The sequence below is a fragment of the Lithobates pipiens genome, unplaced genomic scaffold (genome assembly GCF_037356315.1).
Source record: "Lithobates pipiens isolate NorthernLeopardFrog02 unplaced genomic scaffold, aLitPip1_a1.2 Scaffold_19, whole genome shotgun sequence".
NCBI lineage: Eukaryota > Metazoa > Chordata > Amphibia > Anura > Ranidae > Lithobates > Lithobates pipiens.
This window is the reverse complement of record NW_027507764.1, coordinates 320588192-320608386: the sequence shown is the minus strand read 5'-3', so window position 1 is coordinate 320608386 and position 20195 is coordinate 320588192. Positions and strand designations below refer to the sequence as shown.

At 39.6% G+C, this 20195-nt stretch overlaps 1 protein-coding gene across 2 annotated transcripts in view; it reads left to right on the top strand.

Moving 5' to 3' along the window:
• The window catches only part of CDH9 (cadherin 9), a 406872-nt gene that overhangs the window by 335998 nt on the left and 50679 nt on the right, over window positions 1–20195 (top strand). For both annotated transcript variants that reach the window (XM_077492039.1, XM_077492040.1), the window contains exon 7: window positions 2531–2784. In XM_077492039.1, coding sequence (XP_077348165.1) covers window positions 2531–2784 — 254 coding nt within the window. The remainder of the gene's footprint in view (window positions 1–2530; window positions 2785–20195) is intronic.

The window sequence follows — 20195 nt, the reverse complement described above, 5'->3', positions numbered from 1 at the left end:
TTTCTTCGGGGGCCCCGATAGCACGGGAGAGCCCAGAGAAGCACTAGATGGCGGTGGGATGGGGATGTCCCTTCCCGTCACCTGTAAGTATGATCAAGCAGTGGAACCACCGTTATGATCATTTTTATGGTGCACAGAATCGCCAGCTAAAAACAAGGATATCTAAATGATGCCTGTAGCTGCAGGCATCATTCAGATATTCCCACTGAAAGTCAAAGACGTCTTTGGGCGGGAAGTGGTTAAAGGAGGCTTCCAAGCTACGATAAGCCCCCCACCCGCAGCCCCCAACAACCACAGCCTAGGGTTGTCAGGAAGAGGCCCTTGTGCCTGTAAAAATGGGGACAAGGTTCTTTGGGGGGCACCCCAAAGCACCCTCCCCATGTGCTTGCTCCTCCTCCCTTTCCTGACCTGCCAGTCTGCATGCTCGGATAAGGGTCTAATATGGAATTTGGGGGGACCCCATTTTATTTTTTTTATTTTTTGCATGGAGTTCCCCTTAAAATCTTTACCAGATCCATATGGATTTGGGGGGGGGGGGGTGGTGGGGGCCATGCTGTTTTTTTCTTAATTATATCATAGGGTTCCCCTTAACCACTTCAATACACTGTATTATATGCTCCTCATTGCACTATATACTCTGCACTGCACTGTATTATATACTATGTACTGTATTATATACTCTGCACTACACAGTATTATAGTGTTATATACTCTGCACTACACTGCACTATATATAATCTGCACTGCACTGTGTTATATACTTTGCACTGCACTGTGTTATATACTCTGCACTGCAGTATATACACTACATTCACGGTACTATATCCGCTGCTCTGCATTATATACACTACATTAACTGCACGCTCAATCCACTAACTAAGCTGCCTAATCTCTCTCTCCATTAATGCACACTATGCATGGCCGCCATTGGAAGCAGCCTTATATAGTGTGGGGCGTGGACTTAGCCCCTGAGCTATGACTAGCTCTCACTGTACATCACACTGTGATTGGCCAAAGCATACAGGTTAGGTGCATACTTTCTCCAATCAGCAGCCATCAATGCACTGCAATCTCACAGTGCATTATGGGGCTCTCATTGGTGTGCAAATGTCCCGCAAATGCCCCATATATGTTTCTTTATTCTATGAACAAACGAACACCCGATGTTCGAGTCAAACTTATGTTCTACTCGAGCATTAGACCCATCTCTACTTGGCAAACTTAATCTCCATTTGGCTTATTGAATTAGGGAGTTCTGTTCTGTCCACTTTGAATAACCAAACTTGTGCAATTGAAATCAAAGAGAATAGGTTTAACTTAATAATCAATCTAGGTGAACATTCAATTTGCAAAGTGAACATTCTCTTTAAGAAAATCAATTATATTGCCGTTACATACAAATATTGTATACATTATATTTTTTTAATAATTTGGTATTATATATTGCATTATTGTGTATAGTTACCAAAAAAATTGCTTATAATTGATGCATTGCATTATATTTGGTTTTAGGTCATTGTAGCAGCATTGGTGCATTTGCAGCAAAAATGTATAATATATTTTTATGTGCATTTTACATTTTGTGGAGTGTTCCCTTTTTCTCTGTCCAAGCAGTATGAATACACAAAATGTTAACAAAATGTAAAGTATGAAAATGTCTGAAAACACACATGTACTGTATACACAGCATTGGTAAATAAAATGGGGATAGATAAAATAAAGAAAATAGTGGGCTAGGGAGTGGGGGGTGGTATTGGATAACAGTAACAGGGGTGAGAATTGTCATAAATCTGTTGGATAGTGATTTAGAAAACCAAGACCTATATTTAGTCCATTATCTATTGTGTAAAAAAGAATTATCATTAATAGTTCATAAGTCTTCCTTTCTTGAGTATTTTTAAAGTTCCCTTCAGAATTTAAAACATTTTTTTTAATTGTTTCTTACAGTGGTCTGGTTGACAGAAATGAGGTCCCATAGGCATGCAGTAATCATCTTCCTTATGCTCTTTTATAATGAGAATGAGTAGACAACAAGTATTGTCAGCCATTACGGCTGATAGCTTATAGTTTTCAATGAGCTGCAAGGGCACTGGTTAGCATCTTTGTAGTTCATTGATTCTTCCTGCCATTCAGTAGCTGCCCATATCGCAGTGTGTACTGAGGTTCTGCCGGATCCTGACATTGTACCTGTGAACTACTGATCGTAGGTTCAATGCTTTACAGGATGTAATGCAAAGTTGTAATAAATGCACATTTTTTTACCTGCAAAAAGATGTGCATTTATTATATTTTTTATCTTTTAATTACTGCTGGTAACATCTAATCATTGGGGTCTTTTCATTACAAGTTAGTGAGTGACTCACCCTGCCCAACATCCACTCATACTCAAATATGCAATATAGGTAAACTGACCATTTCATTGATTCTCAAAAATGTTAATTACTTTTAATGTTAACAATGCAGATATACTGTATATTTTTAATGATAAACTATGCATTTTTTCATGAACCTTTTAATTTTTTTTCTACAGCTGCTGGATTTTGAAAGTCATGGAATGCACACATTTGAGGTTGAGGCAGCTAATACATTTGAGGATCCAAGATTTTCACACCTTAGGTCATTCAAGGATACAGCTATTGTGAAAATTACACTGCATGATGTCGATGAAGCTCCCATTTTTAACAGACCCTTTTATGTGTTTGAAGTAAATGAAGATGTGAAAGAAGGCAGCATAATTGGCCATGTATCTGCTCAGGATCCTGATTCAACAAAAAGTTCTGTAAAGTAAGTCAGTCATTTGGTTAATGATTATGGGTCCCTTAGACTGTAAAAGATGCAAGTGACTCGAAGAAATGTTTGATGCGTTAACATAATATAAAATATGATGGCAGGGCTGGAATTCATCTCTATTATTCATTATTTATGTTTTAAATTAAATAACTAGTGATTATTATACCACCATCCATATGGTTCCAAATGTCAACATAGAAAAAATCACATGTTTTTTGTGGTCAGGGGTTGCACTACAATTACATTTATTGATGGCAAGGTAGACAATTCCACAAACATGAAAGCAACACATTTCTTTTAGTTCTAATCATTAGCCTTATTGACAGGTATTAAAACAGCACAGTAGATAACTATTACTTCAACCTAAAAACAAAATGTGCATGAACAGAAACGCAAAATGTTAAGTTATGTTAAAACTTCCAGCCAAATAAAAATGCACTGCTTAGATGCCATGTACTATAGAGCAACTGGTCTCTTAGGATTCAAACTTTGAATTGTTGATTCAACTTTAATTAAGAGCCCCCATCAGACAGTAGCCATCAAAATCCCATGCACTGTGCTTGCCTTTACTAGACATTAGGCGGGAGATTTGGATTCACTGCTACCATAGGTTCTTTGGTGTATCTCAGAGATTTGTGATGTTAAAACAGCAAACATTTCATCATAAATTTGCAGGTCTGCCTCTATAAAATAGAATTTGGAGAAATAAAGCATAATAACGAACAATAATAATGCATTTCATAGCTCATACCCCAGGTCAGATGAGCCACAAGAGCCACTAATTTAAAGGAAGGCATAACCCACCACCCCTCCTATAAAAGGGTGGTCTCATATCAGCAAAATTGTCAGTGTGCGTAGGGAGCTTTAACTTTTTTTTTTTTTATAGTATTATTCATTTATTTATTTATTTTTGTACATGTTCTCAATTTGACTTCTGATGCCTTTTTGAGGCCTGTTTAAGGCTGAATTAATGTAAAAAAAAATGTAAATAGCACATTCCCCCCCCCCAGATCAGTGACCAGCACCCCATACCATTTGTTTTATAATCTCTATCCCAATAGTACAGAAAATGACTATTAGTGATTTTGTTGTTTCTGCTCTAGGGGTATCAGAATGTATCTAATGTTCCCCCATACCCTGATAGAACCAGTCCCACACACATTCAGATTATCGTTATTCACAATGCTTAGACAATGAAAGACCATAGGGGTTTTCAGCATTCATTTTCAGATGCTACAGAAGAACACTAAAACCTAATTTACCCTCCTGGCTTATTCTTGCAGTGCTGCAGTTTTGGTTCTCAAGTCTTGAGCCTCTGTCTGTGTTACCACAGGATTCACCTGTACTGTGTAGACATGCAAACCATTGGTTCTCCTATGTAGCCTCGCAGATTGTTGGGGAGGGTAGAGCCCTGAAACTTTGGCACCTCTCTTGCACAGAGATGCATCAGTGTGCTGGATGTCAGCAAAACCTGGATATCCATGTTGTGCCTTATACTGTGCATTAGGAGTTTTTTTTTTTTCTAATCTATTTGCACTCCAGATTGTTATGTCCTACTGTGTGTATATATATATATATATATATATATATATATATATATATATATATATATATATATATATGTATTGTTCCAGAGTTTAGTAAAGACGAGAAGCTCTGCTGACTTCCATCATCCAATCATGTGCATGCACAAATCCTGTTTTTAAATTTTTCCTTCCATGTGATTAGGTATTCTTTTCAAAGTGAATCTTTACCTCACTGACTAAGCTCTAAAGGATCTGCACTTGCAAAGTGCACAGTCTGTTTGCATTTAGTAAATTAACCCCTATGCATTGTATATTGTGCGTGTAGGTGGAAATGTTTATATGTGATTCCACTTTTTTCTTTCTTGATATAGTCAATGTGCAACCTGGCCTTTATGTCACACTATGCTATCATGTTTGTTTCTCCTTGTGTATTGTAACTCCTCTTTAAAGCTCCACAAAATATAGTAAAAATACACTACTGAAGCATTCATCCCTTACAAATCTCTACAAAGTCTCCGGGCTCCAGGACCCATATAGACATGTGCAATTCGTTTTGATCGAAATTAGTTTTTTTTAATGAGTTTCAACAAATTTGTTAATTTAGAAATATCCAAATTAACGAAAACTCTTTTGACACATTTTTCAGAATATTCGCAAATTTGAATATTAACGAATTTGGAAATTCAAAAATTCATAAATTTGAAAATTCAAAATTCAAAGATCTGAAAACCTGAAAATTAGAAAATCGGAAATAATTAATAATTATTTTAACTAACTTGGTGTTGATTTATTCACTTTAAGATCATCACAGAGGACAAGGGGGCACTCTTTAAGTCTAGGAGGAAAAAAGATTTCATTTCCAAATACGGCAAGGTTTCTTCACAGTAACAGCTGTGAAAATGTGGAATAGACTCTCTCCAGAGGTGGTTCCCGCAAGCTCAGTAGATTGCTTTAAAAATGCCTGGATTCTTTTCTAAATAAACATAATATAACTGGGTACTGACATTTATAGGTAAAGCTGATTCAGGGAATATCTGATTGCCTCTCGTGGGTTCAGGAAGGATTTTTTTTCCCTGCTGTAGCAAATTGGAGCATGCTTTGCTGGAGTTTTTTGCCTTCCTCTGGATCAACTGTGGATGAAGATTTGTGTATATGGGAATGTATTTTATTTTTTTGGTTGACCTGGATGGACTTGTGTCTTTTTTCGACCTGACTAACTATATAACTATGTAACTATTATTAATTATTAAATTATAGGTAATTTCCTTTAAAATTTGGCTGTTAGTGAATGTAACAAATACAAATTATCTGAAATAATTAATGCTGTATCTAAATGAATGGGATGTCACGAATTATGTATGTATAAAAATGTATTATTATTTATTATTAATTTGTTCCGTTCCAATTGTTTAGATACGACATCCATTATTTTGGATAATTTGTAACTTCGGATTCATTTGTTATGTTCACTAACAGCCAAATTTGAAAGGAAATTACAATATCTACAATTTAATAGTTAGTAAATATTAGTTAGTTATGCTTTCAAATTTTCTGAACTTCTTTCTGATTTTCTTATTTTCGAATTTTTGAGTTTATGATTTTTTGAATTTATGAATTTTTGAATTTATGAATTTACAGATTTACAAATTGCGATTATAATGTATGACTCAAAAAACAAACAAAAAAAAAACAGAATAAAATGAAAACAAACACATTTTTCGGCAGTGCACATGTCTAACCCAGATCAGGTTTTACCAGTCTCTGAGGAAACTGACATTTTTCTACATATGATACAAGCTACCTGCCTTGATTAAAATCTTGTGTAACACTTAACCATTCTCACAGTGTGATAGGTCACCATCCTGTCACATACCCCCCCCCCCCCCCCTCGTTTTAGGTAATTTGTATCTGCATTTTACGAGCTGCCATCATCTGAGAAAGAATTGCACACTAGATAGTGACTACAATGCACAAGAACAACTCTTAATAAATACATTTATGGACAAGGGATATGATACTGACATAGTTCAAAGAGCCTTTTTTTGAGTGTCAAGCCCCCATCACCAATCAAGGCAAGCCAACAACTTCTGTTACTAGGTCAGAGATCAAGTTCATTACCCAGTATCACAATCAACACAAAATGATGGAATCATTAGACGCCACTGGGGTACTCTTTTACAGGACCCGAAGCTACTTCTGGTTTTACCAAGGGTCATCTATCAAAAGATTCCAGAGGTCATGCCATAGGGAAATCTACTGAATTTTTACCTTGAATTCTCTGGCGACTGAGGGTTTGAATGAGGAAATAAATGTTAACAGAATTCTATGATGCCTAGAATGATCAATTTGCAGCTTAACAGTATTTCTCCTCTTTCCCTCCCTAATTTTCATTTTTTACTTTTTCCTCCCCTCCTATCTCCATTTTTTTTTTTACCATCTGTGTATATATCCATTGCCCTTTAGATATGCTGATAGGAATTATCACCTGGTGTGTATCTTGATGAATTTATAATTTTTATTTTTAGTATAATTATTCATGTAGTGATTATAATAGGTTATTTTATTTGATGTCACCTTTTATATAGTTGTTAATCAATTTTTTTTTTAATTTATTATAAAATACTATCCTAGATGCGTTAGTATGCAGCCATTCACTCGGATCGGATGAAATTTTTATAATTTGTAAGGATTTCATGCCCATTTTCCTTTAATCTATTTTATATACTTTTTATCTTGTTGCCTGCTGTGTAATAGGTACACTTGTGCCATTCTATGACAGTTATGCATAATGGAGATTGGATTGCAGCTGTAAAATCCGACCAGTATTGCCCTGTTGATCAGGTGGCTAGCCACGCCCAGTCTCCATGCTCATTTTTTTATTTTATTCCCCATTTTTTTTTATTGAAATGTTTTCATTTATAACGAAAATTAAAAGCAATGTTGCATAAGTGAACAATGCACTGCAAATCGAGTGTATATACATCTTCTTAATACAGAACAGAAAAACATGGATAGGCTAATGTAACATCATTGCATACTTAGATTGGAAACATTGTAACTTGACCAGTAACCTGTCTGTTTTAATATGAAATGTAGCATTGGTTACTACAATTTAGTGGTCTAGCATTACGATACTCCATCCTCCAGATGCCCCATAGGAATCACGCTGCGTCCTAAGTTTGGAGCCAGCAAGGCTATTTCATAAAATCTTGCAAAATGGTACATTGTGATATTTCTAGTATGCGGCAAATCACACTAGTTAGGATTCTATTACTGTGATGGATCACAATAGAGTTAACTTAGAGATAACTTAAACATCAAGAATAACATGGAAATTGGATGTGACATTAGAACTAGAAGTGGATATAAGATTAGATATTTGTAAAATTAAATACTTGTAATAATAACAATAATACATATTTATAACGCACTTTCCATCAAAAGACCTCAAAGTGCTACATAGTTACAATAAAAACAAACAGATAACATAGTTCAAAAGAATTTGCTAAAAAGAAAGATCTTCAATCCCATTTTAAAATGTTCAGTAGACTGAGAAACCCTCAAACTATCAGGCAAAGCATTCCACAGACGTGAGGCAGCAGCACAGAAAGCCCTTTCTCCCATTGTTTTCAATCTAGTTTTTGGAATCAATTCAAATTAGTTGAGCAAAGGGAACGAGGTAAATTTTGCAATCTAAAGCCCCGTATACACGAGAGGACTTATGTCCGACAGACTTCCGAAGGAGTCCTGCCGGAGTTCTGCTGGAGTTCCGACAGAGTTCTGACGGACTTTTCGACTGAGCGGACTTGGCCACACACAATCACACCAAACTCCGACGGATTCGAACGTGATGACGTACGACTGGACTCGAATAAGGAAGTTCATAGCCAGTAGCCAATAGCTGCCCTAGCGTCGGTTTTAGTCCGTCGGAATAGCATACACACGAGCAAATTTTTCGAAGGGACCGGGTCCGACGGAGTTCCGTCGGAAAAATTTGAAGCATGTTCCATTTCTAAAGTCCGTCAGACTTTTGCGAATCAAAAGTCCGTTGCAGCCCACACACGATCGAATAGTCTGACGGAATCAGTCCGTCGGACTTTGGATGTTGAAAAGTCCGCTTGTGTGTACCCGGCATAAGAAGTTCCTTAAGATAAGGTGGAGCATGTCCATATATGCATTGATGGGTAAGAAGAGAGACCTTATACTCAATCCTAGCAGAAAGGATAAGCCTTATAGTCCAGTTATATGAGATTTTGAAATGAGAATGCTTGTTTGGCTCTGTTGGATTTATACCAGTCTATTCAAGGTCTCTAGCATGGGTATTTTGAGCGGTAATTGCCTTGAGATGTAGTGAACATGACTTCGTATGAGATATGCAAGTAAGTGGTTCTAATTACTTCTGCAAGAGTTGGAACTTCAATGCGTTTCCAGCGTTTAATTAGTTCCAGTCTAACACTTAAAATAATGTGAGAAACTATGTTCCTTAGAGGAGAGGGAACTGCTTCTATTCCTAATGACATGATGGCCAGCCCTGGATTTTTGGAAAGCTGGGAATCAGTGATTTGTTATATGGAATATCGAACCACTATTTCCACATTGTCTCCAGCATAGTGGGTATGATTGAGGATTAAAACCAGCTAGTCTCATAGGTGTTAAGTACCACCTTAGGAGTATTTTGTGGGAGAGTTCCCATAAATTAACGCTTTTGGTGGCTACATTTGCAGATGCGAGTGATGTTTTCCATTTATCAGGCATGTAGGAAGTCATTAAGTCTATTTCCCATGTTTTCATAGATGGGGTTTTGGTAAATATTGATTTTGGATTTTGGAAATTATAAAATAGGGAGATGCATTTGATTGAGGTATTAGGGTTTTTGAAATAAAGAAAAAACCCTCCAAGGTAGTATAATGGACGGATTAGAGATGGACGCTAAAAGGTGTGAGACATGGATATAGGTGTACTGATCATTTAGTTTATTATTTATGATTTATGTTCGATTTAAACTGCACTAAAGGTCTTACGTGATGGGCCTATTTGGATATCCTCTACTGTTGTAATGCATTTGGATATCCAGTGCCTAACCTTTAGGTTTGGAATTTATAATTGTAGACTAGAGATAGGCAGGGGAATGGACTTGGAGGTCATATTAACTATAGGAGTATTCAAAAGTAATTTCCAGGCTTGGAGTGCAGCTCTTATAGTAGGTGATATTCCAAGGGGGACCTGAGGCATAAATCTGCTGGATAGTAGTATGTCATGTAGTTTAATATTGGGGCATTGGTAGTTCTCTAGTTCATACCATCTTGATGTTTGGTTTTGTTGTAACCACTGTCTCACTTGGGCTAGAATAGCTGCTACATAGTAGTCCTTAAGTAGAACATGTCCTACCCCTTCCTCTCTCCTATTTAATCAGTTTTTGAAAAGCACATCTATCTTTCTTCCCTTGCCACAAGTATTTATTTACTTTAGATTGGTGCGTAGTAAAGGAAGTTTTGGGGACTGGAATGGGGAGGGTTCTGAACAAGTAAATACATTGGGGTAGTACGATCATTTTGAAAGCAGCCAATCTTCCAGACCAGGTCAATTCTGTCTTAGATATGTTATGACGTTTAGAGTCAAGTTTATTGAGAAAGGATATATAGTTTGCATCTATCACTTGGTCTACGGTTGCTGTCAGGGTTATGCCTAGGTATTTTATTCCTTTAGAACTCCTAGTATATAGGTATTGCATTCCAAGCTTAGAATAGAAGCATCTATTTCTAAATCTAATATATGAGATTTGCTTTCATTGACCCTGTAATACGATATCGATTGAACAGAACTAAAGCTTCATGTCCCGCAGCCAGGGAAGAGTCCACCTCTCTCAATATCATAATAATGTCTTCAGCGAATAAGCTGATAGAGTGCACATTATCACCTGCAGGGAAACCTTTAATATCTGGATGAGTTCTAATGTAAATGGCTAAGGTTGAATATCAAGGGAGATAATGGACACCCTTTCCTTGTTCCATTTGATATAGTAAATAGAGAAGATAAAATATTGGACAGGTAAACTCAAGCTGATGGTTTGGAATATAAAGCCATTAAGGCTGTTAGGATAAAAGCCAAATGATTCCAATACCCTGGGCAAATATAGCCAGTGTATACGGTCAAAAGCTTTCTCTGCATCAAATGTCAGGAGCATAGAAGGCATTTGCTGAACCTCCTCCATGTGAATAATGTTCACCAGTCTTCGGGTAGTGTCTGAAGTTTTCCTATTTTTGGTAAAACCTGTTTGGTTGGGGTTTATGAGTGTGGGCAATATGTTACGATAAGACGTTAAGCTATTAATTTTTCATAGAGTTTTAAATCTATATTTAACAGCAAAATTGGCCTAAAGTTTGAAGGAGAATTGGATTCCTTCCCTGGCTTAGGCAAGGTTACAATCAGTGCTTCTAACATTTCAGGTGGGAAAGAGGCAGAGGCAGCAGCGGTATTGAAAATTTGGATTAGATGTGGGGATAAAAGGGCCATAAATTCCTTGTAGTATTCTCCATTAAAACTATTGGGACCAGACGATTTCGGAGGGAGGGATTCAATGATTTTGTGAATCTCTGATTCAGTAAATGGTAAATTTAAAGAGTGAAGCTGGTTGGATGACAATTTTGATATGTACTGTATAATGCTGCTATAAATCTGTTGATTGCTTCTGTAGTTTTCTGTCGTGTCGTTGGGTCATTTTTTAGGTTATATAGTGATCCGTAATATAAACTAAAGGTGTCTGCTATTTTTTGGGGGTGATGTTCTGTTTGCTTAGTTCCTGGATGAATAATGTAGGGTATTTTAGTTATCTGTGCCCTTTAAGGTTCTGAGGTTCTGTGCTAAAATTTTCCCTGCTCTATTACCATTGACATAATATGTCATATTCAATCTTCTAGATGATTTCTAAAAAAATTCTAGTAAAAGGAGTCTAAGGTCATATCTGAGTTGTGTTAATTTTTGGGAAAGGGCCGGGGTAGTGTTAAGTTTATTCTGGGTGTCAATAATTGAAATGTCTTTTGTTAATTCAGCTAACCGCTTTTGCCTCTGCCTCTTAGCTCTTGCTCCCAACTGAATAAAAATATCCCTTATAAATGTTTTATGGGCATTCTATAGCATGAATGGGTCCTGTACAGAGCCAGCAATATTGTTAAAAAAATCCTGCAAGTGGGCACGCAGAGTTTTCTTCAAATCTTCTTGTTGTAACAAGTTTCAATTAATTCTCCATATTGGACTAAGTTTGGAAGAAGTCGAGTCTGCTATAGACAGGACAATAAACATGGTCTGACCAAGTTATTGAATTTATGGTAACAGATTTTGTTTGAAGCAGAACTTGTTGTTCAACTACGAAAAGATCTTTTCTAGTGTAGATTTGATGAGGTAGGGAGAAAAAAGTAAAGTCCTTTTCACCAGCATGTAAGCAACACCTTGCTGGTGAGTTAGAACATTTAATACGGAATGTAGAGTCCATTGGTGGATCTGGGGTAACGTTGAAGTCTGCATACTATCAGTAGTCCTTTTTGATGAAATGTAACCTGTTTCATTCGTTTGTTGAAGAAATGGACTTGGTGTTTGTTGGGAGAGTATACATTGACTATCGTATATGTAGAGGAATTTAAATCACAAAGCAGTATCAGGAATCTGTCATGAGGATCTTGTATGTCTTTGTGTGGTGTAAACCACTGCCACTGAGTCCCTGATGGTGATAAGAAGGCCCTTGGTTTTAGAGTCTGCATTCTCAGTGTAAACATAAGGGTAATTCTTATGGATGCATTTAGGTGGGGCAAGTGTACTGAACTTAATCTCTCGTGCACATAATATGTAGCTATGGTTCAAACGTGCTTCTTTCCATATAGATTTGCATTTCACAGGGTGGTTGAGCCCTTTGGTGTTAAAAGATAGTACATTAAGTGTTATATTTTGAGGGTATTGTAATTGCTTTGGGTAAGGTAAGGATCCCTTTTGTGGTGCGAAGGCTCCCTCTAGTGGTTGTAACTGGAGCTGCGAGTAATAATAGCGTGTTTTGGGTCAGAACCAGTCAAGGTCCAATATTATTTCTGCCCCTGGTCAGATTAATAGTATCAGGGTGTGCCACACCAAAAGCAAAATTCACTGAGACAGACACCGTGTTCAGTGTATCATACTTTTCTGTTTATTTAGTTCCTGTTTTCAACTTATATACTAATAGCCGGATATTTTGTTATAAAAATTATGCAGGCTTATGAAAACTACAAAATAACCACACCAATGTATACATCTTATGATAATACATGACAGTACATAGATTTTAAGCTGGATCTTTGTCCATATAGGGGAGTAGCATTCTATTATAGCCATATAGGGTATCTTGCTTCTTGACATTGATGTAATATCTTGGGTGTAGAAGCAAGTGCAGTCTTTTCGTTAACTCTTGCTGTTCCATGATAAGGGAGGGGTGGGCCATGCACATTATCTATTGAGTATGAGTTTAAGGATAATAAGCAGAAGCTTGCTCAAAACATGTACTTATATTTAAAAGCATATAATTGGGATAGACATTTCATTGTGATATTTCAATCATATCCATTAGAAGAGTTCCATATCTGAGAAAGGTGATAATGTACTTACATTGAGCAATGTGTTTTTTGTCCATTCTGCTGAGAGTTATCCAAGAGGAAGTCTCATTGTAGTTATTCATGACTTGGTCCTTTGGGTGCCAAAGTGGCCCTTCTTTTTTTCTAGTTCTGCCAACATCCAAAAAATTTGAAAATAAAACAGAGAGATAAAAAAGAAAAAAAAAACAGTGTAACATGTAAAACATTAAGAAACACCTGATATGGTGCAACGGACATAGTGGCTGAGAATTACGCAGAGACAGCATTATGCTGCTAGGTATTACTGGGGGATCAGTCCCTAACACTTTTCTCAGTAGGACTGGGGAGCTAAATTTGACCATCTGGTTCTATTCATGTTTGAGTTTTGGCATTTTTGCAGTTACTTTTTTCTACTCTCGCTAAATTTGATGTGGGGTACTGGTTGTAGGGTTTACACTTTCTGGATCAGGAAGCATGCCCCATTCCTTCAGGAGAGCAATCCCTTTTTCTAAGGAGGTTACTGCATAAGAATAATTTTCTTTGGTGATGGTGATTTTCATTGGGTAGCCTCATCTGTATAGGATTTTATGATCTTGTAATACTTTGGTCACCGTATTTAAGCTTTTCCTTTTCTGAAGTGTGTACTGCGACAGATCAGCAAAGAATTGTAAGCTTTGGCACTGTGAGAGGATCTGGTCTTGCTTCCTCATAATCATCACAGTGGTGTAGTGGTTAGTATTTTCACCTAGCAGCAATAAGGTCGCTGGTTCAAATCCTGACCACGACACCATCTGCCTGGAGTTTGCATGTTCTCCCTGTGCCTGCATGGGTTTCCTCTGGGTACTCTGGTTTCCTCCCACACGCCAAAGACATGCTGGTAGGTTAATTAGACATTGTTTAAAACATTTTTTTGCCTTAATATGTGTATGTGTATGTCAATGTTGTATGTGTTTGTAAGCGTGTCAGGACCTTACAGGGTAAAGGACCATGCAGAGTCGCAGATGGACTCTGGTGACAAGAAAGCACCCTGAAGTGATTCAGTTCGCATAAGTAGCACTATACAAGTCACTCATTCACTCATAATAAGGTGTTCTTTCACATGGAAAAAATTTAAAGGGAGAACCACATCTCTGGGTATGTGGTCTGACAAATGTGACAGTTTAGGCAGGTGGTGAATGCTGTCGATGGTAACATCCAAGTCTGTGAGACTTGGTAGGGGGTTTTAAACAATGTTGCCGCATAGAGGCCCAGGACGGATTACTGCATTAATTCAGGGATCCCCCTTATTTTCAGATTGTTCCTTTTTGATCTGTCCTCTATGTCAGCTAGTTTTGCTTTTATCCACTCATTCTTGCCCTCCTCATCATAAGCATCAACCAGGTCATTAATGGTGTCTGCATATTCCTCCATTTTAGCCTCAATGTTATCCACTCTAGTCCCCACTGCTTGTATGTCTCTGTTGAATCTGTGCATACATGTGGCCATATCTGTTTGGATCGTGAGAGACAAATCCGCAGAGACAAAAGCATGTCTTTCAGAACAGTATCCAGCACTGGTTGGTTCAATTCCCCTCGTGTCCTACCCCGAATCTGAAGTAGGGCTCAATCTGGTGCCATCTAGCCTGGGTTTGAACTTGGCTGGGCTGTTAGATGATGGGGTGGGAGGATAGGAGTGCTGGCTGGTAGGGGAATTGCTTTTGGGAGAGTGATTGCCTTGTCCTGAGGCCTTTTTTTGTGATGAAGTTGCTGGAGGAGAGTAGGCCTCTGCACCTTCTTGCCTACCTCCATTAGAGGTCAGTGTGAAAAAGTCCATCAGGCACTGGGGCTTCCAATTGTTGCACCATTTTGTGGACATGGTCCCAGAGGTGTCCTGAGCTATCCCACCATGTTTTTGGGGTGTATGATACCTTGGATGGACTGCTTTGTACCATGTATCCCTGTATCGCTGGAGCTCCTTGATTATGCGACCACCCGACATCCGTGTCAGGCCACGCCCTGATTAATTGTTTTTTTATTTCATCCAGACAGTATACATTTTCCCCTCTAGAGGGGAGCTGCTTGCTGAAGAAGGAGGCGGTGCCTCGGAAATGCATTGCGGTCCACCCCATCTTCATTTGGTCTCTTGCTAGCTCTGTGAGAGTGGGTGTGAGAGCTGGTGATGCCACTTGTTACATATCTCCATTTGGTGGGTGTGAGCTTATCCCTCGTGACAGCTGGCTGCTTGATTGATGATCCACATCCACCCTGTGTGCAGCTTGCAAGATACTTTTATGTAAGTGTATCTGAATAAAGTGTTACTTGTCTTTACTATGACACTGACACATACATCCTCTTTCTGCTGTTTTTGTTTGGGGAAGTACCGAGACTCCTCATTAGGTGAGTGACCTGAGCAGAGCAATGTCTTACCTCAATTACAGGGGTCCCATTCAGGCTCTCAGTCAGCGCTCTTCTCTGCCTTTCTCTGTTCTGTGTGACAGACAGGCAGCTCATTGTTCCCCTGCCATTATCAGCATACTGCCACAATTTCCCATCCTAGGTTGCTCTCGGCCCTCCAATCCGTTCAGGAATCCCAGGCACATGGTACAATCATAGTGCATACAATAACTGGTAAGGAATACACCGTTAATACATATAGCACCATAATGGGGTAGGCCCAAATATATCTAGCTAATATAAACAAAGAAGAGAAAAACATGCAAGGCACGTGTACAATGAAGAGGTGTAATCACTGTAGTTTTAAAAGAACAAGATGGATGAAGGGAAATAAAGAAAGGGGGAAGGACATAGGAGGGGGAAAGGGAAGGAAGGGAGAGAAAGGAAAGAGAGAAAGAAAGTGGATTCTGACCAGTCACCAGATTTTAGTGCAACAGAGTGGAAAATAGCATGGGCTAGAGTGCAACATACTCAAACCTTAGTTGTACATTTAGAGTTAGACAGCCATATGGCCCATTTTTCTCTAAACACTGCCACAGTGGAGTCAGTGATTGCCAGCAATTTCTCCATCTCACACTGATGTTTGAGTGTAGTGATGGCATCAGAGGGAGATATGGAGCTGGATGTTTTCCATAGTCTCGTAATAGTGAGCTTCACTGGCAGAAGTTGTAATATCACTACTCTCATTTTGGGTGGAAATTTGGGGATGTGTAGGTGTAGGATGGCTAACTCAAGGTTAGGTAGAATATTTTGGTCACAAATATATGCTAGGATAGAGAAGATTTTGTTCCAAAATGAGCGTATTGATTTGCATGACCACAATGTTTGATAGAAGGGACCAGTTTCTCCACAATTTAGCCAGCAAAGTGCTGATTGGGAAGGGTAGAACTAAGAAAGTTTGTACAGGGCAAGGTACCATGAGTGTACAGGTTTTTAAATTGTTCCCAGTAGTTCGTACATTTGGATAAGGCATATGTGGTAGTGACGGCTTTCTGCCAACTGTTATCTGGAAATACCATGCCCAAGGATTCTTCCCACTTAAGGATAGTGGTGCATTTTGAGAAAGAATCTTGGGTATTACAAATGTTGTAGAATAGGGAAATATCTCTTAGTGGGCACTTAGCTTCTTGTAGAAACTTAAATATTGAGGCTGGTAGCTCTAAATATAGGGGTAAGGGGTGGTTCAAGAGGAATTAATGAACTTGCATATAGTTAAAGCGAGTGCAGGGAGGGATACTGAAGTGTAAAAATAGATATTCAAAGTTGTGGAGGGAAGTGCTATGGTATAATTTCTTTAGGAGTGTAAGTCCTCTGGATTTCCAAAGGTTTAGGTCAATATAAGGGATAAAGTCTTGGAGCACCGGGAGGGGGTGTTGATCTTGCATAGCAAGCTGAGAGATGTAGAGGGGATGGAGAATTCTGACCACAGGTTAGTAGAAATCTGTTTTGTCAAAGTTAACCACTTAAGGACTGCCGTATTGCCAATGTACATCATTACAATGGCACAGGCAGGCACAAGCACGTACATGTACGTGCCTACCTTCCAGCGGGTGGGGGGTCCGATCGGACCCCCTCCCGCTGGATACGGCAGTCTGATTCGCTGCAGGAGCGATCCGTGATGAGGGGATGGCCGTTGGTTTCTGGCCATCCCCTCTCGATCGCTCCTGGCCAATGAGACGCTTCCTCCCACTGTGTATTGTATACACAGGAAGGAGGAAGTGATGTCATTCTCCTCGGGGCGGTCTTTTTGACCAGACTACGAGGAGAAGACAAAAAGTAAGTGTGCACCAACACTACACTGACATGTAGGTACACACAGGCACACAAACCCCCCCCGATCCCCCCCCCCAGTCACAGTGTCATTGATTGCAGTGATAATTTATTTACTGATCACTGCATTCAGTGTCAGTTGTAAAAGTAAAAACTGTCAGGGCAGTTAGTGTTAGGTCCAGGGTAGCCCCCTATCACCCCCAATAAAGGTTTAACCCCCTGATTGCCCCTAGAGTTAACCCTTTCACCCCCTTTTGCCAGTGTCACTAAGCAAACATTTTTCTGATCGCTGCATTAGTGTCGCTATTGTCGCTAGGTAGCTAGTTTTTTTTTAGGTTCACCGCCAGGTTTTTATAGCGCTAGGTACCCCGATATACTACCCAATAATGGTTTTAACCCCCTGATTGCCCCTAATTAACCCTTTCACCCCCTTTTGCCAGTGTCACTAAGCGATCATTTTTCTGATCGCTGCATTAGTGTCGCTATTGTCGCTAGGTAGCTAGTTATTTTTTTAGGTTCACCGCCAGGTTTTTATAGCGCTAGGTACCCCGATATACTACCCAATAATGGTTTTAACCCCCTGATTGCCCCTAGTTAACCCTTTCACCCCCTTTTGCCAGTGTCACTAAGCGATCATTTTTCTGATCGCTGCATTAGTGTCGCTATTGTCGCTAGGTAGCTAGTTATTTTTTTAGGTTCACCGCCAGGTTTTTATAGCGCTAGGTACCCCGATATACTACCCAATAATGGTTTTAACCCCCTGATTGCCCCTAATTAACCCTTTCACCCCCTTTTGCCAGTGTCACTAAGCGATCATTTTTCTGATCGCTGCATTAGTGTCGCTATTGTCGCTAGGTAGCTAGTTATTTTTTTAGGTTCACCGCCAGGTTTTTATAGCGCTAGGTACCCCGATATACTACCCAATAATGGTTTTAACCCCCTGATTGCCCCTAGTTAACCCTTTCACCCCCTGTTGCCAGTGTCACTAAGCGATTGTTTTTCTGATCGCTGCATTAGTGTCGCTAGTGTCGCTAGGTAGCTAGTTTTTTTTTTAGGTTCACCGCCAGGTTTTTATAGCGCTAGGTACCCCGATATACTACCCAATAATGGTTTTAACCCCCTGATTGCCCCTAGTTAACCCTTTCACCCCCTTTTGCCAGTGTCACTAAGCGATCGTTTTTCTGATCGCTGCATTAGTGTCACTAGTGCCGCTAGGTAGCTAGTTATTTTTTTAGGTTCACCACCAGGTTTTTATAGCGCTAGGTACCCCGATATACTACCCAATAATGGTTTTAACCCCCTGATTGCCCCTAGTTAACCCTTTCACCCCCTTTTGCCAGTGTCACTAAGCGATCATTTTTCTGATCGCTGCATTAGTGTCGCTAGTGTCGCTAGGTAGCTAGTTTTTTTTTAGGTTCACCGCCAGGTTTTTATAACGCTAGGTACCCCGATATACTACCCAATAATGGTTTTAACCCCCTGATTGCCCCTAGTTAACCCTTTCACCCCCTTTTGCCAATGTCACTAAGCAATCGTTTTTCTGATCGCTGCATTAGTGTCACTAGTGCCGCTAGGTAGCTAGTTATTTATTTAGGTTCACCACCAGGTTTTTATAGCGCTAGGTACCCCGATATACTACCCAATAATGGTTTTAACACCCTGATTGCCCCTAGTTAACCCTTTCACCCCCTTTTGCCAGTGTCACTAAGCGATCATTTTTCTGATCGCTGCATTAGTGTCACTAGTGTCGCTAGGTAGCTAGTTATTTTTTTAGGTTCACCGCCAGGTTTTTATAGCGCTAGGTACCCCCATATACTACCCAATAATGGTTTTAACCCCCTGATTGCCCCTAGTTAACCCTTTCACCAGCGATCACAGTATAAGTGTCACTGGTGATGCTGGTTAGCCAGATAGTTATTTAGGTTCCCCGTCAGGTTTTTATATAGCGCCAGGGACCCCGATATACTACCTAATAAAAATTTGAACCCCCTGATTGCCCCTAGTTAACCCTTTCACCAGTGATCACCGTATAAGTGTTACGGGTGACTCTGGTTAGTTTGCTTTTTATAGCATCAGGGCACCCACCATTTATTACCCAATAAAGGTTTAACCCCCTGATCACCCGGCGGGTGATATCAATTAGGTTTTAGGGTCAGGGTCTGCGTCGCCCCAGGCAGCGCTAGGTTAGTGCCAGTACCGCTAACACCCACACGCAAAGCATAAACCTCCCGTAGTGGTATAGAATCTGAACAGATCAATATCTGATCTGATCAGATCTATACTAGCGTCCCCAGCAGTTTAGGGTTCCAAAAAAACGCATTGTTAGCGGGATCAGCCCAGATACCTGCTGGCACCTGCGTTTTTCCCCTCCGCCCAGCCCACCCAAGTGCAGTATCGATCGATCACTGTCACTTACAAAACACTAAACACATATGTGCAGCGATCGCAGAGTCAGGCCTGATCCCTGCGATCGCTAAGTTTTTTTTGGTAGCATTTTATATTTAAATCCGGAAGGCAGTGCTTGGTTTTCGGGGGGTCCCGTACATGGCTAGGCTCCCAAAAAGTCCCCCACATGTGGTATCCCTGTACTTGGTAGAAACAGCAGAATTTATTTTGGGGTGTAATTTTACTTATGCCCATAGCATGTGTGAGCAATATATCATTTAGTGACAACTTTGTGCAAAAAAAAATAAAAAATTTAAAATTCCTGCAACTTGTGGCAAAATATAAAATATTTCATGGACTCAACATGCCTCTCAGTAAATAGCAACCGCGCAATTACCAGTTAAAGCAGCGCAGTGCGAAATTGTAAAAAGACCTCTAGTCCTTAGGGTGTTTATTGGTCCGGGGCTGAAGTGGTTAAGGAGGTAGGGGATGGGGCTCCATTTAATGGCAATAAGGGCCGATATTGTCAGGGCTGGCTTAGCCCTTCCTTTTCTGGGCTGGCTGCTCAGCTGTCGGCTAATTGCCAGCTCTCATCTCCCTCCACAGTTACTCAGCTGTTCCTAATCTGGCTCGTCTGATCCGCCTACTTAAAGCTATCAAGCAATTTGAAAGCGCTGCAAAACTGATGTTTTCAAACTTTT